The 27162-nt window shown below is 46.3% G+C and overlaps 2 protein-coding genes across 4 annotated transcripts in view; one reads left to right on the plus strand and one right to left on the minus strand.

Annotated features, from left to right (window-relative positions):
- The window catches only part of CENATAC (centrosomal AT-AC splicing factor), a 480847-nt gene that overhangs the window by 180973 nt on the left and 272712 nt on the right, over window positions 1-27162 (plus strand). The gene's annotated exons all lie outside the window — the stretch shown is intronic.
- LOC137438652 (uncharacterized) overlaps window positions 1-27162 on the minus strand; it is a 138197-nt gene that overhangs the window by 47442 nt on the left and 63593 nt on the right. For all 3 annotated transcript variants that reach the window (XM_068133878.2, XM_068133877.2, XM_068133879.2), the window contains exon 9: window positions 2993-3492. In XM_068133878.2, coding sequence (XP_067989979.2) covers window positions 2993-3492 — 500 coding nt within the window. The remainder of the gene's footprint in view (window positions 1-2992; window positions 3493-27162) is intronic.

Raw genomic sequence — 27162 nt, forward strand, 5'->3', positions numbered from 1 at the left:
TTATTTGTACCCATGAACTAATCCTGGCTATTACCAACATGTATGCAATAAATAGCCTCGTGGGGGACTGACAGTTATTTACCCACGGGATGCTATGGACAATCGAGGGTATTCTTTGGCATCTGTCATTCAACAATATCGTTATAAAAATGACTTTGGGGTTAAATAGGTAGGTATTTCACAACTGGTGTTGGCTTAGCGGTTAGGGTGCCAATTTGGGATCCAAGGATCCTGGGTTTGAATCCCGGTCGATCGCTGAATTAACGCCAGGGGGGTTGACTCAGCCTGTCATCCTTCTGAGGTCGGCAAATTGAGTACCAGTTGACTGGTAATTCCCTGTGTGTTGCAAGAGGCGACTAACAGGGTTGGCGGCAGGAAGGGCATCCGGCGATAAAACATTGCTTTAAAAAGGGGACCACGGTGCCCAAAAAAGGGCAACCCCTGCTCTGCGGGGAAAAATGGCCTCTAAAGGTGGTTCTTCCTCTTCTTATTCTTCACAACTAATGGTAGCTTAAGGAATTTTATTGCACCGTGTTTAGCAACTGCCAGGTTCATGGGTATAGATGGCTCCCTGTCACCCTGAACCCCACCTTTATCCCTCTGTATTACGTGTTTCCTAACCCTTGACCCATTGTACTTTCTTACATTCTGTGTGGTTGCAAAGCCAAGATAGCACAACCACTTGTGCCATCTCTGGCCGCTGCAAGGAAATGCTGTGAACATGTGTGTCTCTCTGGGACACTCAGGGGAGGCGGCGGGAGTGGAATGGAGCAATCACATGTGCTATCTCTGAAGTGGGACAGGGACGTGGCAATACAAGGGTGTGATGTCTAAAGGCGCGGGCCGAGCATCATACGATGTCAGGGGCACATCTATGTGAACGTGTGACAGAGTGAACCTCCTGAGGGAGAAGAGGAGAATGAGCCAGAACGAGTTGCACGGCCACCATACCAATGGCGCACGCTCATGCAAGCACCCTCAACCCCAACAGAGAAGCCGTCCACCTCTACCTCCCCGTCTGTCATCCTCTTTTGTGTCTTGTGTTATATGTACCTGTCTGGTGTGCGCAAGATTAGGTTAGGATACGTGATCAGTCCAACCACATTTTGCCAAGTGGCACCATCTTGTGTATCATCTTTGCACCCCATATTCCATTTATATTGTGGGGATACCCGGCGCTGTTTAGCTGGGTGAGCTTTTCCCGGCGGTGGTTTTGGGACGTGTTAGACATTGAAAAGATATGGAGTTATTGGCATCATGGTGATTAACTTTTACCTGCGGGCCGGCAGCAGCAATGCCTGACCCCACATACCAATATGCACTTTATAGCGCCATTTAGTAGCCTCAAAACGGACATCAAGCCCAACGCGTGGTAGCTTAAAACTTTACCCAGAACCTCCACCCATAATTTGGGGCCTCCAGGTACTACGGTTCAGCCGTGAAAGAATACGTACAAAAGCACAAACGAACATAAACACTTGAAAATATTTACAAGAATGATTTATCGTTTCTATGTCCCTATCCCTTTTGATTATTTATGAAACCCATTATTATGGCGTAGCCCGTAGTGCAATGCTGTCTGGAACAGTGTTTGTATGTATGTCTGTCCCTCACAAACGTCCACCAATCAGAGATGAAGATCTGGTCACATGACAGGGGGACAGCATTTAGTAACCATTACAGTTGCATATTTTACGAAAAGGAAATATAATAACCTTCTGTGGAACGTTTTTTGTATAAACATATATATGTATATACATGTATATTGTTGCGGATCTCCCGAAGCCCGTCCACGTTACAAAGGGGGGAGATTAAACCCCTTTTTCCCCTTGGGTCTTCGTGTCCACGAGGCCGAATCGCCACTTCCGCAGCGAGCGTGAAAAAGGGTACCGGGTCGACGCCGCACGTACCTTTGACCCACGCTGCCACGAAAACGGGGACCGGACCTCGCACAAGCCACGCTAATCGAGAACGCACGAGCGGTGTGCGTATCACGTGACTCGTGCCGTTACTTTTATGGAACCCAATTCGAGCGGTTTTATTCGTACGATGTTAGGCCAATGGATGGGAAGGACGGGAACGGTCAAATAAGAGGAAGAACACGGTTTATTATTACTGTACAATGATCCGAAGAGACACAGAGCAGGCACTTAAGCAATGTTAACTTATATCCAGACAAAGGGCCCTCTCACTCACGCGGGGAAAAAGAAGGAAGGAAAAGTTTTTGCGAAATTTGTATTTAAAAACAGTGGAGATTATCAGCCATGGCATAAAATATATTTGCCCCACTAGCCTCTCCACATACCCCACTCCCTCCCCTCCTGTTATCCTTGAAACATTTCAGACTAGCCTAGTATTAAACGTTCCACATGCGAAATTTGCATTTATGTTTATTTAAATTATACAATGGACTTCAAAATGTAAATGTTTCATGATATTTGTTATATTATATCACCTTTATCTATCAATATTGTTGAAATGAAGATCAAATAGCTGTATGTTGAAATATGTTGAAAAAGTCAAAACTTTACATGGGGTGTACTTAATTTTTCACGTGACTGTATATGCATATATAAAAACCTAGTGTATGACTAACTTTTTTGGCTGGTGTATGACTAGCCAAATACAACATGCATTTTAAAGGCCATTTTCTCTGCTAGAGCGGGGGTTAGCCTTGCGGTCCCCATGACAATCTTCTCCATTTTGCCCTATTTTCTGCATCTCCCCTTGTTAACCCCCTTGCCCGCATTTCTTCTTCCACCACCTTTAGCCAAGTCTTTCTCGGTCTTCCCCGTCCTCTACTTCCTTCTACATTCATTTCCATCACTCTTCTCAACCAGTCACTTTCATTCCTCAACACATGACCAAACCATCTCAACCTGTTCCTCTGATATCTCAAGGCCCCATTAAATAAAAAGTATAAAATTATCAAACATACATTTAGGTGCACTTTAGCTTGATGGTATTAAATAAATATAATGAAACTGCATACCAGTAAACATCAGAGGATGTGTTGGGGCTGTTGCAGGAGCTGGAGATCTAGTTAATGGTTGTCCTGACTCTGTAGCAACAGGTAGCCCTTGTGAAACCATGTCTTCTTGTGCCACTGTCGATGGCATAATGTTGGCCAGAGTTGGGTCCATAGCCAGGCTTAAGGTTTTGCTTGTGGCTAATATTGATGCTGGACATGAGCTTGTGATTATGGCTGAAGCAATGCCTGAACAGACAGTTTGAGTGGGAGTTGAAACTGGATTAGAGACGATGACAGAGTGCGAAGTAGAAACTGAAACTGAGCTAATTGTTTCGTTGGGAGCTGCTGTTGACATTTGATTTGAGGCTGGAGTTAGAAGTGGCTCTGGTACCAAAGTTAGGGTCGTATCCGGGAGTGAAACTGGGGCTGGAATCACAGTTGAAACAATGGAAGAGGCTTGAGCTGAGTGTTCATTGCAAAGTTCCTTGCCTGGCAAATCAGAAGATGGTTCTTCAACAGGGCTGCAGAAAAAGAATGTCGAGATTATCAGGACATTAAATTCAAGTTAAACACTGATGAAATTTCACAAACTAAGAATTATTTCCCAAAAAAAAAAAAATTCTATTGAATCAAAAAATAATTATATCAAAAAATAATTCTATTTTCTCAAATAAAAAATTTCACAAAAAAATTCACAAACATCTTATCATTATCAATTTTGACATTTGCATCCATATCTCCAGAAATGTACAATGAAGATAAATGAACAAACAAGTTGGAATAATACGTTTTGTTTAACATCCCCTCTCCCCAAAACAATAAATGAAAAACAAAGTAGGCCCTAACTGTCAGATAATGTATTTTGATATATCTCGGAATTGGAGGAGAAAAACATCATTTAAGAATAAGAATAAAAGCTTTAATGCAGTAAAACAAAAAAAGAAATTCCCAAAGAAATTCCCAATTTTTTTTCCTGGACCCGGAATAATATCCTGAGCTTCACCAAAAACGAATCAATTCTTCCTTATCCCAAGGGCAATCATCCCACCAACTTTCATCCAAATCCGTTCAGAAATTTTCCAGATATCTTGTTCAAAAAAAACAAACACACACACACACACGAATGCATTACTCCCTGGCAGGAGTAATGAAGCAAACATTGAAATATTATATGTTGAGGAACAATGAATTCTATGAATGGGAAATATCATGCAGGTGATTGGGGCCAGATATGGTGCCCCCCCCCCCCCCCACACACAAAAAGTAAAATTCAATAAGGCGATATTTTCTTCATAATGAGACATTTATATGCATTTAAAGATATCAAGCAAAGTAAGTGGAGTATTCAAGCTAAATAACAAATAAATAAAGGAAGTAAAACAAATAAACAATATTTTTGGTATATGAAGTCAAGACTCATGGAGGAGCTAAGTTTTGGGAGTAATAAACGAGTGGAAGAAATAAACAGATTCTTGGGGAAAATGCCAGGGGCATAGAAAATGCCCCTTTATATGGGATGTGCCATGTGGCAAAGTATAGAAAAGAAGGGATATTCCATAGCTTGTAGAAAATGCCAAACAATACAAAAGAAGGGGCATTCAAAAAATCTCGTGTGCATGCTGGACTACCCTTGTGGTCTGAGGAGGAACCAAGTAATGCTCTAGAAAAGTTCATATAAAGGGGCACCGTACATATATCGGTTAAAATAGATTTACTTCTTCATGCAGCTGTATGAATCAAATAGGCACCCCTTTATATGAACATTTCTAGAGCATTACTTGGTTGCTACAAACAAAATACGAACAAAATGCATTTGTTCAATGTACAAGACTTTATTCAAGACGATATAAAAGACTTGAAAAAGTAAGGTTCATTGTTTTGAATGTAAGGTGTTTTGAATGTAAGGTTCATGAAAAAGTAAGGTGTTTTGAATTACGTGGTGGTGAGGTGTTTTGAATGATGTGGTGGTGAGGTGTTTTTAATTACGTAGTGGTGAGGTGTTTTAATTTCGTGGTGAGGTGTTTTGATTTTGTGGTGGTGAGGTGTTTTTAATTATGTGGTGGTGTTTTTAATTACGTGGTGGTGAGGTGTTTTTAATTGTGTGGTGGTGAGGTGTTTTGAATCACGTGGTGGTGAGGTGTTTTGAATTACGTGGTGGTGTGGTGTTTTGGATTACGGAGTGGTGAGGCGTAATCGTCCCAAACTTCCAGTCTGGACCTACCCCTCACATATGTACGTGCTGAGGGGTTCTTTTTTTTAAATTTTTGTATTTTTTCAACCTAAATCTTCAACCTAAATTGCTTATAAAAATGTAATATCACAAACACTACAAATACATTTGTGCAAAATAATTGTATATATTATGACTGGTGTAAATCATGTAAGGTGTTTTGCAAAAACAACTCAGGTACAGTCATTAGCCTCATCTAAAACAAGCCCGTTCTTCTGTAATGCGTGGTGAGGCGAACCAAGCTAGTATAAAAAAATAGATTAAAAAAAATGCATATATATATATTTAACGTTAAAGCAAAAACGATGGCACTTAGGGGAAATTTGTTTTGAAAGCTATTAATTAGACGTATTGGCAGAGGTATATTCCAAGTTTCAGCTAGTTTCAATGTATAGCCTTTGAGATATGAGCGCCAACACATTTTGGGCGGAAGGACGGACGGACAGACAGACAGACACCAACGTGAATTTGAGGGTTTTCTTAATAAAACTCAAGAATGCGGAAACGGACGTTGCTGAAATTTGCAACATATTACCAGGACATACAAAGCATTTACTTCTGAAATTTGCAGCCAATCTCGTCCAGTAGAAGCCGAGAAACGAATTTTCAGTCCCCATGTTAAAGATGCATACTGAGAAACCGTCCCATATAAAGGGAGGGGCGCTTTGTGTCTCCGAAGATAAAGAAAGATAAACAAGGAGAAAAAGACATAAAATGTCAAAGCTCCCGTGGTTTTAGTAATTTTGCTGTATGTAGTTAAAGGCGGTTAGTCGGCCATCTTTGGTTGGATTACAAAACAAAATCTTCTGCGTATGTATACTCTCATGCATGGTCTTTGTGCCAAGTTTGAACAAAATCGGTCCATGCATGTCCGATAAATGGTTGGGAGCATTTTAAAGTAACAAAATGGCCACTAGTCAGCCATCTTGAATCCGATCTCAAAACAAAGAAGTGAATATTTAAGGTATCATTCACCAAGTGTGAACAAGATTGGTAAATGCATCTCCGATAAATGGTTGAGGACGTTTTCAATATCGGGTTTTTTTACAACTAAAATATCGGGTTTTTTTTTTACAACTAGTCGGCCATCTTTGATTGCATCGCGAAACAAAATGATGTGCATATTTATACTATCATGCATTGTTTCTGTGCCAAGTATGAACAAAATCGGTCCATACATCTCTGAGATATGATTGCGTATGGACTGACGAGACCCAATCCATAAGCTCCCGTTTCGGACCAAGTCCAACGGTGGCTAAATAAATATCATGATTTTGTTTAAACGTCCTCATATGTCAAGTAAAGCACACCGTAAAGGCCATGTGTCATACATCGGGTCAATTCTGCGTGTTGATTTGTACCACACATTGGCAACCATTTTTCCATTGGGAAACTAGAACAGTACTCAGTAGAGTGCATACCTCCGCCAGACTGAGCAGTTTACCTTTTATATCCCACTGTCAGGCCAGATCTGGATCTGGACCTCAACAAGGATTGAATCGGCTTGTTCTTGTTTCTGAACAACCCATCCATTTCGTATTTTCAAAACTAGTCCACAACTTTTTGAGACATCATGGTATATACAGACTTGGCATTTAATATGGAATATTTTTTTTGTGGGGGTGAACTTACTTTTCAAGCTGTCTTAGAACCAAAAGTTCATTGGAATTATGTTGAAATTATTCTAGATTTTGTTAATGTGACCTTTAAAAGAAACAAAAACCACATTTGACATTTCGAAACAAATACATTGATCCTTGAAAGTGATGTAAACTGATATCGAACTCAATTCATGGACAGTACTGTGTTAAACTTCTGTACGTTTTCCAGAAGTATCTCTTTATTTTGCACATTAGCCAATTTTTTTTTTAACAAAAACAAAAGTTAAATTACGACTGGGATTACAGACAGTAAAATTACAGTTCAGTACTTCGTGTAACCCCCACGAGCATTCAGGAGAGCACGTACACGTTGAGGCATGCTGTTCACGAGATTTGCCAAGGTTTGGACAGGAATTGCTTGCCATGCAGTGACAATAGCCTGCTGCAATTCACGCACAGAGGTCGGCTGCTGGTCCAAGTGGTCGATTTGACGCGTTAATTCTGCCCACAAGTTCTCTATCGGATTCATATCCGGGGACATGGCAGGCCACTCCATATGCTCTACACCACGGTCAGCAAGAAAGTGTTGGATCATGCGAGCACGATGAGGCCGTGCATTGTCATCTTGGAAGACAAAGTTTCCTGGAAAGGCTGCACGAGCAAATGGAAGCAATGCTTCTTCCAGAATGGCCCTGTACTGGAACTGGTTCAGGTTTCCATTCAGAACAACCAGGTCAGTTTTGCCCCCTGCATGAAAAGCAGCCCAAACGGTCACCCCAACACCTCCAGCTTGGACTCTTGGCACTATACAATCTTTGTTGTAGGCTTCATGCACTTGTCTGCGCACTCGGACGCGGCGATCTTGACGATAGACCAGAAATCTAGACTCGTCACTGAAGATCACGTGATTCCAGTGTCCTGGCTGCCATTGACGGTGCTCTCTGGCCCACTGCAATCGGCGCTGGCGGTGTTGTCTGGTCAGGCGTGGCTTTCTCAGGGGACGCCTGGCATGATAGCCTGCTTGAACCAGTCGTTGGTTGACTAGCCTTCTGGATACAGGCACATTTGTCAGTTGCTGCCACTCAGCCCTAAGCCGATTAGCTGACTTGGTACAGCCATTGCGGCCTAACCGGTGCAGCTGGCGATCATCCATCCTTGTGGTTCTGCGGGGATGTCTTGGCCTCGGTATTGGAGTAGGGACACCCCTCTGAGCATTTCGTTTCAGGATCTTTGACACCTGACCTTGAGTGATGCCATACTGCCGAGCAATAGCACGGTCTTTCACGCCGTAATTTCGTAAAGCCACCACTCCATGACAAACAGCATTGTCGAGTTGACGGACCATCTCCAGAGGAAGCGGCAATAACTTTTGGAGACGGGCAGCAGTTGTTTTCTACTAATACAGAACGCAACAACCCTTGTATACCCGACTGTGAAGCCAATCGTCAAATGCACCTGTCCGTACATTTTGCCACGCCACCTGTGATATAATCCTGTTGTTGACTTCTTGCTGCGACAGACAATCAGTGACATGGTTCTTTTAACAAATAAATCACCAAAGTGTAAAAGAAACTCACCAGATTGATATACTGAGTTAAGAAAGTAAACCTAAGTCAAGAAAAAAAAAAATTCCATATTAAATGCCCAGTCTGTATATTTAAGGCCTTGCCTCGATGAGGACTATATAGTCCATGACTGGAGCCTTCAACATAAAAATAAATAAATATCGCTTTTAGCCCAATAATTCAATGGTGAAGAATCACTGAGATAATTAAAAAAAAAATCCTGTATTCAGATCCGTGACCGGTTCTTCACCAAAAACAAATCGAATTCATCCTGATCACACACCCAGCCTGTCTACCAAGTATCGTCCGAATTCTTCCATAACGTTTTGAGATATCGTGCTGTATATTGTTTTTAGTCCGATCACTCAATGGTGAAGAATCACTTTAAAAATTCTCTGATCCGAATTTGAATGTTCACTGAAATTGAATCAATTGTTCCTTGTCACACATGCAACTGTTCTACCACGTTTTGTCCGAATCTGTCCACATCTTTTTGAGATATCCTACTATATATCATTTTTGGCCCTATCTCCCAATGGTGAAGAATCACTTCAAATATTCTAATACCCGGATCCGATTCCGGATCTTCACCAACATCTAATCATTTCGCCCTCGTCACATACACTACCTCTCTGCTAAATTTAGTCCGAATCCATCAACAACTTTTTGAGATATTCTGTTTGCAGACAAACAAACAGACAGGTGAAAACACAACCTCCGTCCACCTTCGGTGGAGAAGGCAATGAGGGGTAGGCAGGATGGCCTAGACCCTAGAGGTATGCACATTAGCCTCTGTCTTGCATGGGTTTGAATCTCGGCCCAGCTATAAACTGTCATCCTGGTGCCACGCGTGCAGGATGCCGTCCCTCGGATGGATGTTAAACTGGGCGTCCCGTCTGCTAGCATATCTGACTGAGTCCTTCACAAAGATTAAGTGAGATATCGCCGGCATCATGAACAAATTACAAATCTCTGCCCTAACATACAGGGGGCACTGCATCAGTAATACAGCCGGAAACGATGCAACCATCAGTCACAGCCTGCATACGAAATTAATAAATGGGGAAGCATTCGAAAGAATCTTATTTATGTGTATATAAAATAAAAAAAATCTTGGAATTTCACCATGGCGACAGGTGTTCGTAAGTTTCCCAAAAACATGCCAAGCAAGAAAGACTAACAATGGCAGTGAGAGGAACATATCTTGAATATGGGCAACTTTGAAGGTGATACTGAGCTATCAGTATTTATTTAAGAGAAACTGATCGTAGAAGATAAAGTAAAAAAAAAAAAAAATACAATTGAATTGTCGGATCACTTTACTAAAGTTCAGCCATTACTTATGACATCTCGTAGCAAACTCGCCAAAGGAAGGAAAAACTTGCTGGTGAGTATTTCCGGGAGGTAGAAACAAGGTTACAAGAACTGGCAACAGTCTGGAGATTAATTTCTCCAATCCACAGATTTTTTTTCATGCTTGATATTTGGCGAAGTATCAGAGGGGTGAAAACCAGGAATTGCACCACGAATTGGTTGACAGAGTGAGAAAAATTATAAGGCCAAGACTCCATGTATTTATTAGAGGGTGCTCCATTGGCTATCCTGCTTGTCCGTCATGCGATAAATTGGCAAATCAAGCACAGTAGGGCTTAGCATTGAATAACTGCAGCAATGGACATTAGCAAAGAGCATTCCAATGTTTATAATGTGGCGGACACGAAAGCCCACTGGCGTGGTGACATCATTCCGCGCACCAAGTGGGCGGTGGCGACGCCCGAGGGGTAGGCGTGGCCTGAGGATATACACAGTGCGCGCAGCCCGGAGCGCGCTAGTGTTACAGTGAGCTCCTGAAATAAAGACGCTTAAAAGTTACCGCTTGTCCGCTTCCTCCTTGCTCGCAAGCAGCGCGCGTAACGCCGCGCTTTACTGGTGACCCTCGACGTTGGATCTGCCGGAGCGATCCTTCCACACACGACGCCATTGCCATGGCCAACTTCATCAAACTTCCCGAATTTTGGGAGGCTCAGGCCATGCCCTTGGCGTCGACGACGGCGGCGGACGTCGCGCAGGCTTTCATCGCCACCTGGATCGCCCGGTTCGGCGCCCCCTCAGACATCTCGTCCGACCGCGGCCCCCAGTTCACCTCGGAGCTCTGGGGGGCGGTCGCGCAGGGGCTCGGGGTCCGGCTGCACCAAACCACGGCCTACCACCCCCAGGCTAATGGCCTGTGTGAGCGATTTCACCGCTCATTGAAGGCCGCGCTCCGGGCCACCCTCCGCGATGGCGGCTGGGTCGACAGGCTCCCCTGGGTCCTGCTGGGCCTCCGGACGGCGCCCAAGGAGGACCTGCGCGCATCCGCGGCGGAGTTGGTCTTCGGGCAACCGCTGCGGGTGCCGGGCGAGTTCCTCCCCGACTCCACGGCACCATGGTCCGCGGCACAGCAGCGCTCCGCTCTGCAAGAGACCGCCCAGAGGTTCGCCCCGGTGCCAACGGCATGCCACGGGCACCCACCGACGCACGTCGCCCCGGAGCTTCGCACGGCGGAGTACGTCTTCGTCCGCCACGATGCCCACCGGACACCACTGCGGCCCCCGTACGACGGGCCTTTCCGCGTGCTGGAGACCGGGGCGAAGCACTTCACCCGGACATCGGCGGTACTCCTGACCGCGTTTCTGTAGACCGCCTCAAGCCGGCCCACCTCGACGTGGACCATCCACCGCCAGTGGCCCGACCCCCGCGTCGGGGCCGCCCCCCTGCGGGCAGACCCCCGGCACCGCCCAGCCCCACCGCCACACCGCCCCCCGGTCCTGCACCCATCCCAGGGGCAGCCAGGGGCATCCCACCTGGCATCCCTGCACCCCGGACGCCGCCGATCGCCAGGGGGCGCTTCGGCCGGGTCATCCGTCTGCCCCGCAAACTGGCCCTCCAGGTGCGCGGGAATTCTGGGGGGGCGCGTGTGGCGGACACGAAAGCCCACTGGCGTGGTGACATCATTCCGCGCACCAAGTGGGCGGCGGCGACGCCCGAGGGGTAGGCGTGGCCTGAGGATATACACAGGGCGCGCAGCCCGGAGCGCGCTAGTGTTACAGTGAGCTCCTGAAATAAAGACGCTTAAAAGTTACCGCTTGTCCGCTTCCTCCTTGCTCGCAAGCAGCGCGCATAACGCCGCGCTTTAATAAGACACTTAAAGCGATCTGCAATGCCTGTTTTTATGCAGTTCACCACTACATGCTTTGCAATTTACCAAATATGTGCTAACTTTTGCATGTTGAAGCAAGGATACACATGCTATTCAGCTCTTCAATTTCGTTTTTTTTTGGTCTTTTGTCTTTTATTAATTCAAGTTATTCTGATGGACTTGCATTCATTTATATGCAATATACAAATATATATATATATATATATATATATATATATATATTATATATATATATATATATATTTATATATATATATATATACAGTGGTACCTCGGCTTACGAGTTTAATCCGTTCCGTGACGGAGCTCGTAAGCCAAATCGCTCGTAAGTCAAAGCAAATTTTCCCATTCAAATGCATTGAAATGCTATTAATCCGTTCCAGCCTCAAAAAAAAAACACCAATTTTTTTTGTTAGGTGCTTTTAAATAACAAAAATGTACTTTATAAATAACAAATAATGTATAAACAAGCACGACCTCGTATATACTGTACATAATACAAGAGAATGTAAAGAAATAAACTGGACCTCTATCCATGAAGATATGGAGAAGTTGTTGTTTGTGTGGTTGAAGGAGAAGCAGCTCGCAGGAGATACCGTGACCGAGAGCATCATGTGTTTGAAAAGATTGAAACTCGGATATCGAGCACGGACCACGAGGTGTTTTTTCTTTTTTCTTAATCTCGGTTTCAGTGAACTTTTGCTCTGTGCTCACGTGTACTGTACCTGTACCTGTAATGGTACGTCAGAGGATGGCACCTGTTGTCATCATATTAAGTGCAAGATGTTCTGCATCGTAAGTTGGTACACCGTGGTCTTTCGGCGGTGTTTAAGCCGGCCGTCTTGGCTTCTGTCACCATTGGCATTGAGTCTTTCGATGTAGGTAGGTCGTTGTGTGCCGGTGCCTTGGCCGAATTCCTTCATTGCTGCATTGTTAGCTCACCTGGTTTTTTATACCACATCTTTGGTTATCGGACCAGCGAATGACGTCATCTCCAAAGTATGGCTTATTCTCACTTGTCTTGGACGATCTTCTACTTCTAGCCTTCCACCGTGCATTTGGTGTCCACTGTACTTACTGTACAGTGCCTGGTAAAATTGATGTAATGGGTTTTTGACCGTCAACGCCATGAACCGTCATGAACCGTCAACGCCATGAACCGCTAACACTCAAAAGCCCATTTATCGCGCCTTATAAAGCAAAACGCAAACCGAAAGCCATGCCTCTCAAGCGAGGCGTGCTTCCGTGGTCACGTGATCCACAGGTGTAGCTCATTATACCCGCACGCGCGACACGCTTTGGCGGTCACGTGACCAGCCACTCTGGAGGCGGGGATCCCCGCCGATGACGTCACCGGCTGGAGCAAGGAGATTCCTCGCTAATGTATTTCGACGATTGCGTGTTTTATATCCAAGCAGAGATGCTTTCACGGCAAGATAACCACGTGACCGGAACCGGAAGCCACAACCGGAAAATTCAAAAAAATAAATTTTTTGAGCTCGTACATCGGATCTCGGCTCGTATCCCAAAGCAACAAACCGCCCGAGCGACGGCTCGTATCCCGAAAAACTCGTACGTTGGGGCACTCGTAAGCCGAGGTACCACTGTATATATATATATATATATATATATATATATATATATATATATATATATATATATATATATATATATATATATATATATATATATATATATATATATATATATATACACACTTTAGGGGCAGGGATACTTTAGACCAGGTAGATTTGTATAAGTAGCATGCTCCGACTGTTGTGAAGAAGAAGAACCACCACCATGTCATAAGTGGAGGACCTGTTTAGCCCGAATGTCGGATGAAGTTGTATATGTGTCCCCGTCACGAGGGGGCGGGGCATGTTATTTAGCTCAGGGAAGAGGTTAAGTAATTTCCTGTTCATCGATCCCTATGTCATTTATCCTTCGTCTCTTTTGGCACGGCACTATAGACACTCGCACAGGAAATGCCCATTAACTACACTAAATAACAATAAAACCAACTAGAAGCCAGTTCTGAGCACTGCCGATGGACACCACCAGCTACATCGCCACGAAGGTCGAGCAGGCCGAGAGCCACGCCGAGAAGGACAGTGGTTGGGCAGGAGTTTACCAACAGGAAGGCCGGGGTAGGAAGGGACGCGCTGATTGGCAAGGTACGACCGATGACGTCAGAAGCGGACTGCGTGTGGATTGGTAGAGAGCTGAACATGCAGCAGTGGCCTCTGGGTATTGGAGGAGAGGCACCGAGCACGTCACAATCCGACGAATAAATGAACTCTCAAACCGGCATTTTCTCTCTTGCTCCATTGTCGTTCTTGCACTCTGGTCTTCTTCTGCTTGTTCTCCTGCTCCTCGTGGCCTGAGAGCGTTCTGGGTGACGGTGAACGGCTGCTCGCTGATGATTCGCCTCATTCCCCTGTTCGTCTGACGTGAGGAGGAAGAGCCGCGGACGGAGAGCTGCAGTTTTTCCAGGCAGACACGACGTGTGGGCAAACGCTCGGGCCTGTGCGCTTGAGGCCTGGTTCCGCGCACGGACTTTGCGCCAAGGCGTGTTCGCGCGCACGGGTCTCCGGGGCCATTCGCAGACTGACAAGGCCCCACGAGCTGATCAGAGCTAAGTGCACAATAAATCACACACCTTTATTTTCATTCCATTTCTTCCATCCCTTTTGTCTGTGTTTGGTTCTGTGTGTGGGAGCGCTCCATATAGGAAATTTATCTATCGTCGCGCTTTTCTTTGTCCCGGCATTCCATTTTAATAAACCTGTTTATTTTTGTACATTTTAAATCCGGTTCGTTTGAGTTTATTTTCTGCAGGTTCAGGAACTGCCGGCGGGACCACAGGTAAGCGCTTCAGTTTTCCCCTTCTCTTTCTTCCTCCGGCGCATACAGTAAGATCCGCATTTGATCATCGCCTCAGAGTTAAAAGCTCGCTATTGGCTATCCATTCTTTGGAGAAATTTTTATTGCCAGGAACATGACAATATATTGTTACGGTCCGCGGATATGGATGTTATGTTTGCCGAGCGGAGGCTCCGCGACCGAACAGTTGTTCCCCGACTAAACCCGATTCACCCAAACGTTGGCCGTATCGCGCCACAGATACTCAATGTGGAAAAGACTAAGACGACGAATGTGAAGAAAAGGATTAAGGAGACGAGAAAAGGGTTGAAAATACTACTAAATTTATTTACTATTTACAGGCTCAAAATAACCAAGGAGAAGGAAAGATAATAAAATAATATACAGAAGCTTTTAGAGACACAGGGAAAATACTAGCTTATACAGACTTAGTTACTACCCAGGACAGCACGAACAAAACAAACTCACGTACGCAAATGGGGAACTTGCAGGCAGGAATGGCTGGAAAGGATGAGCAGGTGGGATCACAGGGCACAGCGAGCAGGTCCACTCCGGGCGGGAAGCGGGGAGCCGGCAGCTCCTTGTATTCCGCTTTTCAGCGCACGCCGGCAGGGGCACTCGCTGCCCCATCAGGGCTTCACGCGGCTGGTTGAAACGGGGCTGGACTCATCTGCCGTATCTCTTTGCAACTCGTTCGTAAAAGTTCCTCTGCTTTCTCTTGGACCCTTTCTTTGTCGTGTACCTCTCCACGCAGCCCAGCTCGTATTCCCTTCCTCTCACTTCTCTCCAGTGCGGGACTGACACGCCCTCCACGGTTTCGGTACCGCCCTCTCCCCCGTGCTCTGTTTCGTGACCTTGTATGGTAATCCCACGGGCTTGTCTCCTTATTTGGGCATCGCGCCGACGGCACGCCCCTCGTGGCGAGCCACGGGCTTGTTTCCTTATTTGGGCATGGGGCTGCACAGCCCCGCCCTTCGTGGCGCGCCCTGGGCTTGCCTCTCCCTGGCGACCCCGCCCCTCCTGTTCAAACAGAGCACGGAGCACATATTCACTATAGCAGCGAATTGAGAGGGCGTGCACCCCACGCTTGTGAACTGCTTTACCCACAGATGGTGAGTTTGGCTGGGAAATGGATTTATTGAAGGGGAGCTATTCTTAATTGATTCGGTGCAATGGAGTATTATTCTAATGGAAGACAAGGCCTTACTCTAAAACACATAATAAGATATAAGCTACTGAACAAGGGTTTTATCGTGTCCTGCAATGTGGTGTTTATGGAATTAACTACCGAGACGCCCTTTTTATCTTTACACAACTCCGGAGGCAGGAGGGGCCATATCCAACAATGTTCATCACCATTTCCAATATAATACAACACAATCAAAAAAATGCAATCCTCATATCCGCAACACTGCACCCTCCTCCTCTTAGGCACGGCCCGGGCCTAAAACTTTAATTTAGTGTGACACGTAGGTGTAGTTCCCTCTACTTTTAACCTGACCCTGAGTGCAACAGTTTTAAAACATAGATAAATATGTCCTGCTGCTCCATTGCACCCTGCCTAACAGACTCACGCCCACAGTTAACCGAATTGCGGAATGGTCTTCAAACTACACACTGACGGTGGGGAGCATTATTTACAGTTGACACTACTTTTATTTACAAAACTAACCCAGGACCTGTAATTGTTCTTTCTGGGGGGGGGGGAGACAGTCTGCTCTGCATCAATGCACCATGAAAGCACCCAAAAAACGCACCAAAGCACCCTCAAGCACCAATCGGTGCACAGTCATCACTGTTCAACAGTGTTCATGAATAAAAATAACCAAACAACCCCTAACCCTGCAGGTGATCTCTTGCTCTTCGGCTCCCTCTGCTGGCTATTATTATTTGTTCTTCCAGATGTTGTCTTTTCTTTGCTGGCGGCCTATTTGTGATAATAAAATGCACCTAACGTGTCCGTTTTATTTTTCTTTATTTATGGCCCACAGGGCCGACTACGTGTGGTTCACCTGTGGGGCATCGGTGCCCTGTGGCCAAGGTCCGCCAGCAAGATTTCGGGCCTTCATGGCCGGTTCCAGCAGAGGGGCCATGCCCCAACCCATGGGGTCCATAAGTGGTGCTCGGCCACAGACATGTGGTCCATAATGTGGTGCATCGATGCAGACAGCTGGTTCTGGGAGTTCCGGGCGCACAATGGCCGACTCACGCACGCTCCCCTTGGCGCCCAATGGCGCACAGGTCATGTGGGAGACAAAAGGGGATAAAGACAGATGAGCGAGGGGTAAGGTCACAAGGGTACACATCAATAAGGCAATGCAAGGTGAAATGCGTACGGAGGGCGAAGTGAGAAAGCTCGTCCCTACCGTACGTCACCCCCCTGTCACCTACACTACCCTTGCCCTTACCCCATATGTACAAAAATCTACACATTTACAAATCCGTCGCTACCGTCACATCTTCCCCATATTTCTTCTATACCAAATTCGTCTCCACAATCCCTCTAGCCAAAATTTGCCATCACCCAATTCATCATCAATCCTCATAAGGAGGAAGAGATGGAACAACAAAGCACAATGTCACACCCATGTCATGATGCGTCTCACAATACAAACATCTGCATCATAAAAATAATAAAAACAACCTGGCATGGTGTGGAGGTACGTCATCTCAGGTGAGTGGATGCAGATGGTGCGAGGAGACTTCAATCCTAACTATCCTCTAAATGACTTTAACACACTTTACTCTACCCGGGGTCTCTCCCTGCCAATCCAATGGCCAACTTTCACTATGGGTTCTAAAAACCAATTCCCATTGACCAAACTGTGGTGCTTCTCAATTTGGGGTCTCACTCCCCCGATTCATCTCCCGGTGCCCTTGCACAATTTCTGGGCTGCGACGTGTAGCTCTCCCAGCAGGTCTACCCACCTGCACACCTCCACCACTGTAGTTGCCACCCGAGCTTACCTAGCTCCTCACCCTAACCTAACTAACTGGGGAAGGCCCCTCCTGGCTCTGTCACCCCACTCGGTGCCCTCTGGCACTGGGCTACCCGGGTCCGTCCTCCGGATCCTCAGGCCCCATCCACAACAACTACTACCGGCTCCCAGAGCCCACCTGCGGCCTCACCTGGCCGACATCCTCACAGTGGTGGAGTGCCCAAACCAACTACACACACTAACAGGCTACACGCCCAGCCATTTCCACAACACTAATGCACCCATCCAAATACCATTCTCTCACCCGCACCACAGATGCCAATATCCAACCACAATTTACCTATACCCTCTACCTAACACTTACACTACCCGCCCCGGGTATTCGTGATGGGGGTCCACTCTTCCCCCATTCACACCTTCGCACCATCCACTCCACTCCATAGTTTCCACCATACTCACTCCACTACCATCCATTCCAATACTCCATATACTCCACACTACCATTTATTCCATACACCTGTTCCTCATACCTGTTGTTGCACACCTGTGCACTCACACCTGGTGCCACCTGCACCCTCCTCCTCTTCCTGGACCATTTGGTCAACACAACACACATCACCATTACTCACTCATACACCTGTTCAGTTGCACACCTGTGCAATCACACCTGTTCCTTACACACTTTTCACAATACACTTCTATACACCTCCAACACTCACACGGCATCATCTCATCTAACTACTCCCCTCTGAAACTTGCGCTTCCCAGTCGCCCCTTACATTATTGCGCTCCCTCGTCATTATCATCCACACTAATCTACCTGCGTCCGCACTACAGGTGTCATTGTCACTAACTAACCTTAACGTTACCTAAGGTCATCTCTCTAGATCCCTACATTATATCCTAACCCTCCCGGGCTAGTTTTCACTGCCATCAACCCCATAAAACCAGTGCTCCTTTGCCCCCCGCTGTGAGGGATGGTGGATTGGCCATCCCACCACATCGGGGACGTCCCACTATCAATTTTGCTTACCAAATTTCAGCCAATCAAAAATTTGCCAATCACTCTACCAATCCTCTGCCAATCATCACTCTGCCAATCCTTTGCCAATCATCAAATTTTGTTTTTCTAATTTCGGGTCCAGACCACTATCCTCATCATTACAGTCCGCTTTCTCCTAGCCTCGGTGCGTCATGACATCATTAAACTCGGCTTCGTAAAGCCGAGCAATGAATTCGGGTCGTTTGGTCGCCTGCAGGTTGAATCCGTCCGGCTTTCGGCTCAAGGGAGGTGGTTTGGTCGGGCCGAGATTCCACGCACCATCTCGGCGCGGTACCTTGCGGTCCCGGGCCCGATGGCTCAATCTCCCCCGGTCGGAACCCCGTCCCCGCCAGGGGGCACCGTTCCGCTTCCTCCCACTCGCCCTTGAACCGCACCGGTCGCCTCGCCCGCCAAGGCCCGGACTCGACCGTGCGGGGCGGGGCCAAACCCGAATCGGCAACGACGCTTCGAAGAGAAACGACGCAGCTTCGATCCGCGCCGGGCCTCGCATCCAACAAAGCACACCGCGCCCCGAGTGCTCGCGTCGGCTATCCGTCGCCCTAACCGCTAACCTGGTTACCGTCGATGCTTCACCTGCATGCTCACACGCATACGCTACCCCTTTCACCCTCACAAAACCTGGCGTTCTAACGCCGTCCGTACATTCCACCAACGCTCTCCCTGTTACACACCACACCTCTCACGCACACTCTTGCACACACTCGCCGTTCGCACACCTCGGTCCACACCTCTCCTCCGTTACGTCCTCCGTAACACTCACCATGGGCGTGCACTCTGGCATCCACCCACTAACGCGCTCACATGGGCTCTCCCACACTCGCGCTACCACCAACTCAGGTGTGCTTCCTCGCACACCCTCAACCATTCCAAGCGTGCATTCTCGCAGCCGCTCCACCACCAACTCACTCCTCGTGTCACACTCCCCCTCGCACATACACTCCGTATTGCTCTCACTCCCTGTGTCACACCCCGTACACCCCGACGTGCATTCTCGCTCGCACTCAGTATCACACTCGCGCTTCGTAACACGCTCACCCTTTGATGCACACTTTTTCCTCACACGCGTGCCATTTTTACTCACACGGGACCCTTCACCAACGCCCGGATGCCTCCTCGATCCCAAGCGCGCGAAAATTCTTTTGTCGCCAAACATCCTCTTACAAAATCTCCCCGCACAATACACAGCACGTCTCACCTTCGGGGTTCTTCTTCCTCCCTGCACCAAAACCTGCAAACTCTTTATTTGGTTAGTGAGCACATCATTATGAGTTGAGCACCGACCTTGTACATATTCCATCTTTTCCTCCCGCCGCGAGTGGTTTTCTAAGTCCCCGGTCTCTTCAATTTCAATGCCCACTTCCACTTTGTCTTTGTTCCCCTCGACGACCGTTGGCTTTAATAAAATTCCCTCTACCTCATCGGTCGCCGGCTTTTCCAAACCCCGTGTCGCGATTTCTACCCCCGTCATTGTACCCGCGCTTTCCTCCGCTTCGCTCAACCAGCGCTTCTCGACCCGCGTTCCCTCGTCGTGCACCCCTGGGACCCTTTCGCCCAACTTGCGGTCTCTGTCCCTCTGCTCCCTTTCCTCCCTATCGGCCCTCATTCCGTTCGTTGTTGCTTCAATTTGCTCACTCTGAGCATCCATCCGGTTCCCCATTTCGCTCCCCAATCGCTCACTATCAGCCCTCAATCCCACCATTTGGTTTCCCATTTGTCCCATTTTGGCTTCTAGCCTCTCCATAAGGGCCGCCATTTGTATCATAAAAAGGTCCGAATCCACCGGTGGCACTGCTACGGTCGCGGGCGCTGTCGCCGTAGCCATGTGCGAGGCGCCATTTTGCGCGCCCGTAACCTCGTGCGTGAGAGCGCCATTTTGCGTGCCTGGAACCCCCTCAACCACCTCCTCCATATACATTTCCCCGAGGTCCTGGGTCGATTCCACCCCGTCTATCTCTCCCACCGACATCCCGTCGCCTTGACCAGCCATGGCGCGATTTCAAAATTCGGGTTTTGCTTTAAAACAACACAAATTTCCAGCAGCTCCAAATTTTGACCAAATTTTTTTTTCTAGATGTTTTTAAAAATTTGGTTCGGGCCTCGAATCTCACTCCCTGACACCAATTGTTACGGTAATAGTACAATTGGTGTTCCAAAATTTGGGCTAAATAAATTTAGTCCCAGGTTCGAATCCGACACTCCTGACACCAATTGTTACGGTCCGCGGATATGGATGTTATGTTTGCCGAGCGGAGGCTCCGCGACCGAACAGTTGTTCCCCGACTAAACCCGATTCACCCAAACGTTGGCCGTATCGCGCCACAGATACTCAATGTGGAAAAGACTAAGGACAACGAATGTGAAGAAAAGGAATAAGGAGACGAGAAAAGGGTTGAAAATACTACTAAATTTATTTACTATTTACAGGCTCAAAATAACCAAGGAGAAGGAAAGATAATAAAATAATATACAGAAGCTTTTAGAGACACAGGGAAAATACTAGCTTATACAGACTTAGTTACTACCCAGGACAGCACAAACAAAACAAACTCACGTACGCAAATGGGGAACTTGCAGGCAGGAATGGCTGGAAAGGATGAGCAGGTGGGATCACAGGGCACAGCGAGCAGGTCCACTCCGGGCGGGAAGCGGGGAGCCGGCAGCTCCTTGTATTCCGCTTTTCAGCGCACGCCGGCAGGGGCACTCGCTGCCCCGTCAGGGCTTCACGCGGCTGGTTGAAACGGGGCTGGACTCATCTGCCGTATCTCTTTGCAACTCGTTCGTAAAAGTTCCTCTGCTTTCTCTTGGACCCTTTCTTTGTCGTGTACCTCTCCACACAGCCCAGCTCGTATTCCCTTCCTCTCACTTCTCTCCAGCGCGGGACTGACACGCCCTCCACGGTTTCGGTACCGCCCTCTCCCCCGTGCTCTGTTTCGTGACCTTGTATGGTAATCCCACGGGCTTGTTTCCTTATTTGGGCATGGGGCTGCACAGCCCCGCCCTTCGTGGCGCGCCCTGGGCTTGCCTCTCCCTGGCGACCCCGCCCCTCCTGTTCAAACAGAGCACGGAGCACATATTCACTATAGCAGCGAATTGAGAGGGCGTGCACCCCACGCTTGTGAACTGCTTTACCCACAGATGGAGAGTTTGGCTGGGAAATGGAATTATTGAAGGGGAGCTATTCTTAATTGATTCAGTGCAATGGAGTATTATTCTAATGGAAGACAAGGCCTTACTCTAAAACACATAAGATATAAGCTACTGAACAAGGGTTTTATCGTGTCCTGCAATGTGGTGTTTATGGAATTAACTACCGAGACGCCCTTTTTATCTTTACACAACTCCGGAGGCAGGAGGGGCCATATCCAACAATGTTCATCACCATTTCCAATATAATACAACACAATCAAAAAAATGCAATCCTCATATCCGCAACAATATATATATATCTCACATTATAATTTAAGTTCTCCAGCCTAATGAGTGCACGCTGTGACGTCACCGTCACATACGTGTGCTTTGCCTGCCAAGCTCCGGAAGAGCCATCCGACAGTGCGTAATTTAGATCAGTTCAGATAGTATCATAAGTGCATACAAAAACTCACAGTTACCGACCTGGTTTCGCCCTTGTTGGGGCTTCATCAGGGCAACGCAGTGAGACCTGCATACACTTATGACTGAAAACCTTTCGGTTATATACCAGTCATTATGCAACATTATGATATACGATTATGCGACATATTGTAGATTATAGGTTTGAGAGCAGCGATGAAGTCAACAACGCAACACATCGATTTACATCCCACTTACAAAGCACTACGCAATCAATTACAATGTCAAAAACGGCAGTCATTTGAATGCAGGGAAGCCCTGTGATTGGCAAGGACTTTGACCAATCCAGGACATCAACCGTCCCCAACGGAAATTAATGGTTAACACAGCACTCAACGTTTCTGAGGAAGAGAACTAGTTTGTTCTCGAAATGTCAGGCTATTAATAAAGAATTTAAAATTATTTTTACTGCTCAGTGTGCTATCCTTTTCAATATGAATACTGAGCTGCAAATCTTTTGACATGTACATATATACAGTACATTTTGACATGACGTGACATGTACATATAATATATATATATATATATATTGACTTCCATTGAACTTGGGGACGACTAAGAAGAAGACCTTTGTTGGTCGAAAGCTTGTCGAAAATTAAAGATTGACGTCCTGAAGCTACGTCCGCGTCTGATTTAATCTCCCGATTATTGATTTAATGCAAATGAGACGCCCTGCTCGTACTGTGGAGTTTCTACAATTTCTCACAGTTATATATACAGTGTATATATATATATATATATATATATATATATATATATATATATATATATATATATATATATATATATACATATATATATATATTGAAGGAGCTGGGGCTCCCACGTCGATTGGAAGAATAGACGCGACAAAAAGCTGGAATTCATCCGAGTTGCTTTAATCAAACCAAACACTCAGGCACTCTGAAAAGCCCGTTTATCGGGCAGCAATATATATACATATTATCCCGGAGCGTTTGCCCAGGAAAGGCGAGAGGGGGCGTGGCCCAGCGTCCTGGCTGCGGCCTGGCAAGTTGAGGGCGAGCCTGCCCGGGCATGCCCGGGCGTCCCGACCGAGGCCTGGCAAGTTGAGCGCGGGCCTGCCCGGGCGTCCTGGACGAGCCCGGCATGGTGATCGCTCCGCGTCCTTGATAGATGCAAGGCGATTGTGAAAACCCAGCGGTAGCCGCTACAATATATATATATATCTATATATATATATATATCAGTCACTATGCGACCTTCATATCATCAGTGGGGAACCGCCAGCAAGGTGTCCCATACAGCTGCTGCTGCACCTTGCTGGGAGCGACAAGCACCGCCTGCCACACGGTAACATTATCTCTGGTATCCACTTATTATATAGAGTCGACCTGGATGCGGTTGGGAGTTACTAATAATTGGTATCTGTAATCTGCTTCTCCAACCTAATGAGCGAACGTCATGACGTCATCGCCATGCATGTCCCCATTGCCTGCAAAGAAAGCTCCAGGGGAACCATCTAGCAGTGCGTCATTATGGTATATATGTATATATAAATATACGAGCAGAGGTACCCGTCAATGATGGGGGTTCGTAGATGTCTGACCTGAAATGAGCAATTTCCTTTGGAGTGTGTATTGGCAGAAACAAGAATTCAGTATAAATATTCAGTGAGCAGATGTCACAATGGGTGCAGCTGGTAACCTCGACAACCTCATTCCATTCTATCCGCTAAGATTTACAATCCATACTTGTTGTACCTCTGAAGTACTGCTCGGGAGTGAAGGTGATATTATGAAAGCTCAGGTGGGAAACGGGTTTAGGCATGTTTTGGGCCTACCGCCTGACGGAAGATCACCAACGTTCTTTATATACCAACTGACCACCTCCAGGCACCTATCCCTCTCCACATTGTTTCTTCACCTCCGACCTTCCCCCTCTCTCCATACTCCCCATCGCTTTGCTTTAAGCAATTTCCCACTGCATGTAATTCTGGTTTCCCATTTGATGATCCATATATCAGGAGTTTCAGTTGCACTTTTGAACATCAGCTTCGCTTTGAGATATCAGTTTAGATTTGTCATTGCATCTTGTGATGCGACACGAATAGTGCACAGAAAAGGTCGGCAAAACCGATTCTGAGAATTTTTTTCTAATTTTCTAAGGGGTCTAAAGTGTTTTTAGGGTCATAAAGGGGACTAAAGTGTTTAAAGAATAAAGGCTCTTAAAAGGGCCAAATGTGGTCTAAAGGTGTCCAAGGACAAAAGAGCAAAAGGGGTCAAAAGTGTCCAAATGGTCTTACGTTGTCCAAAGCGTCTTAAATTGTCAAAAGTCTTAAAATGTCAATAGGTCTGAAAAGTGTCGAAGAAGGTGTATATGTCTCAAAAGGGTCGAAGTGGGTATGAAAGGGACTAAAGGGTGTAAAAGGTCGAAAGGGGTCAAATGGGTTGTAAATGGTCAAATGTGTCTAAGGGGTATAGAGGGTCAAAGGGGTCTAAGGGGCGTAAAGGGTCAAATGGGCTCTAAGGGGTGTAAAGGAGCAAAAGGTGTCTAAGGGGTGTAAAGGGGTCTGAGGGGGTATAAAGGATCAGAGGGGTCTAAGGGGTGTAAAGGATCGTAGGGGTCTAAAGGGTCAAAGGGATCTTAGGGGAGTGTAAAGGGTCAAAGAGGTCTAAGGGGTGTAAAGGGTCTAAAGGAGTTTAAAGGGTCTAAAGGGTGTAAAGGAGTGAAGCTGTAGTAAAGAAATTACCTTGGGTTCAGAAATAAATTAACTCGGGAGTGTAACACGACAATAATGGGCCAAATGACCTCCTCTTCACAGTATACAACCCCTATTCAGGTGTATCATGGTTAAAAATCTGACGGTAGAAAGTTTCGTTGTGATTAACCTTGGGAGCTCAAAGGATGAGGTAATCCCAAACAAACAGCAAAACAACAACTCACCTTATTGTGAGGATGAGGTAATCGTTGGAGGTTCACCTGTTGGCATATGGTGGTTTGTAGCTGGCGTCACGTGGGTCTTTTTTTCTACAAACTATTTTTTCACACTTGAGAGTGATATTATTAGATGAGCAGTAAAATTGCCTTTAAAACGATGGATAGGTCTTTGCACTATTTTCGGTTTTTGAATAATTAGCGCATTTGAGAGGTCACGTTACTCCTTCTTTGCCAAACTTACCGATCATGGTAACATCTTAATTCAGAGTTGTTTCTCACATATGATAACATATTTGATGATTGGAGCTCACCAACAAACTAATTAAATCGCTATCCGTGTTGAAATCCAATAAAAATTGGGCTTTTTCTAAAGATTTGTATATGTGGATCGACCCTCGGAGATCATAGCAGCAGGTGGTGGCTCGGATGGTTTTAAGTTATGAATTGTGAGAAAATAACTGTTTTAAAACCCCTATTTAGGTGCAGGGTGGTAAAACATGTTATCCTGTGAAGTTTCGTGCCAATTAACCTTGGGAGCTCAGAGGGGTAGGTTCACAAACAAACGGACATTGTGCTTATATATATATATATATATATATATATATATAGTGTTGCGGATAAGAGGATTGTATTTTTTTATTGTGTGCTCTATTATTATTATTGTTTATTCTGCGCCTCCTGCCTCCAGTGTTGTGTAAAGGTCAAAGGGCGTCCCTGTAGTTAATTCCATAAAGCATCCATTGAAGGACACTATAATATCCTTGTTCAGTAGTTTATATCCTTATTATGTGTTTTAGGGTAAGGCCTTGTCTTCCATTAACATGACACCCCATTGCACCAAGTGAAAAAGATAGATTCCCTTCATTCCCATTCCCAAAAACCTCCATTTCCCCTTTCGTCAATTGCCATTCGCATTGCCAACAACAATTGCCGCCATTGGCCACGAGGCAGGGTTGGGGAAGAAAGGCGGGTCCCCACCTCGTCATAGAGGGGAGGAGTGAGTCAGCCCCACTCAACCAACCACGAACAAGGGGTTGGACTTGGAGAGGGTGTGGAGAGAAACATCAAGGAGGTTCGCGAAGGTTGAGGGGTGGGGCCTATATAACCCGCCGCGGGACGTTCCCCAAGGAGATGAGCTATGACAAGAGCTGAGTTGTGAGGTCCAAAAGAAGAGATCATCCAGGAAAGCACAAAGCCTGCTATTCGTCACCTTGCTCGCCAGCAGCAGCGTCCACAGCAGCAACAAGACTCGACAGCCGTTTGGGGCCTGGACGGCGGTTTTGAGCAGGGCCGCGAAGGGACGGCGGCTGCCCAACGCATCGATCGTGCTGCCGGACCCATTGGACTTTCCTCTCCTTCCAGCCATTCCTGCCTGCAAGTTCCCCATCCGTGTACGTGAGTTTGTTCTGTTTGTTCTGTCCTGGGTATTCAATTAAGTCTGTATAAGCTAGTATTTTCACTGTGTCACCTGCTTTTTCATGTCCCTGTACATAACCGTGACTGCTCCTTTTTGCTTGTGTGTGTAAATAATAAATCCCGTTACTCTTCTGTACGTCTTCTTCTTCCTCTTTACATTCGGTCGCTTTAGAGTTTTCCCACATTGAATATCTGTGGCGCGATACGGCCAACGTTTGGGTGAATCAGGGAAACTGTTAGGTCGCGAGGCCTCCGCTCGGCAAACATAACATCCTTAACCGCGGACCGTAACAATATATATATATATATATATATATATACATATATATGACTCCATGGTAAGATCTCCAACCTTTAATTGAACAAACAATGACTCAACGTTTCGATTAACAACATGTGAAGCCACACGCCTCCGTTAATCTTCCTCAAGAGTGATAAAATCATCTCAACATCCCCTTATATGCACAGTGGGCGGGGTATATGCAAAGTGGGGTGGGCAATGCTGGACAGCCAATGAAACCGTATCACACCGCTCTCGTGAACGGAGACGTTCACTGTGCATATAAGGGGATGTTGAGATGATTTTATCACTCTTGAGGAAGATTAACGGAGGCGTGTGGCTTCACATGTTGTTAATCGAAACGTTGAGTCATTGTTTGTTCAATTAAAGGTTGGAGATCTTACCATGGAGTCATTTGGATATACTCCCAACCGCAAATCTTTGCTTATATATATATATATATGTATATATACATATATATATATATATATATGTATGTATATATATA

This window comes from Myxine glutinosa, chromosome 13 (assembly GCF_964187855.1).
Source record: "Myxine glutinosa chromosome 13, kmMyxGlut1.1, whole genome shotgun sequence".
Taxonomy (NCBI): Eukaryota; Metazoa; Chordata; class Myxini; order Myxiniformes; family Myxinidae; genus Myxine; species Myxine glutinosa.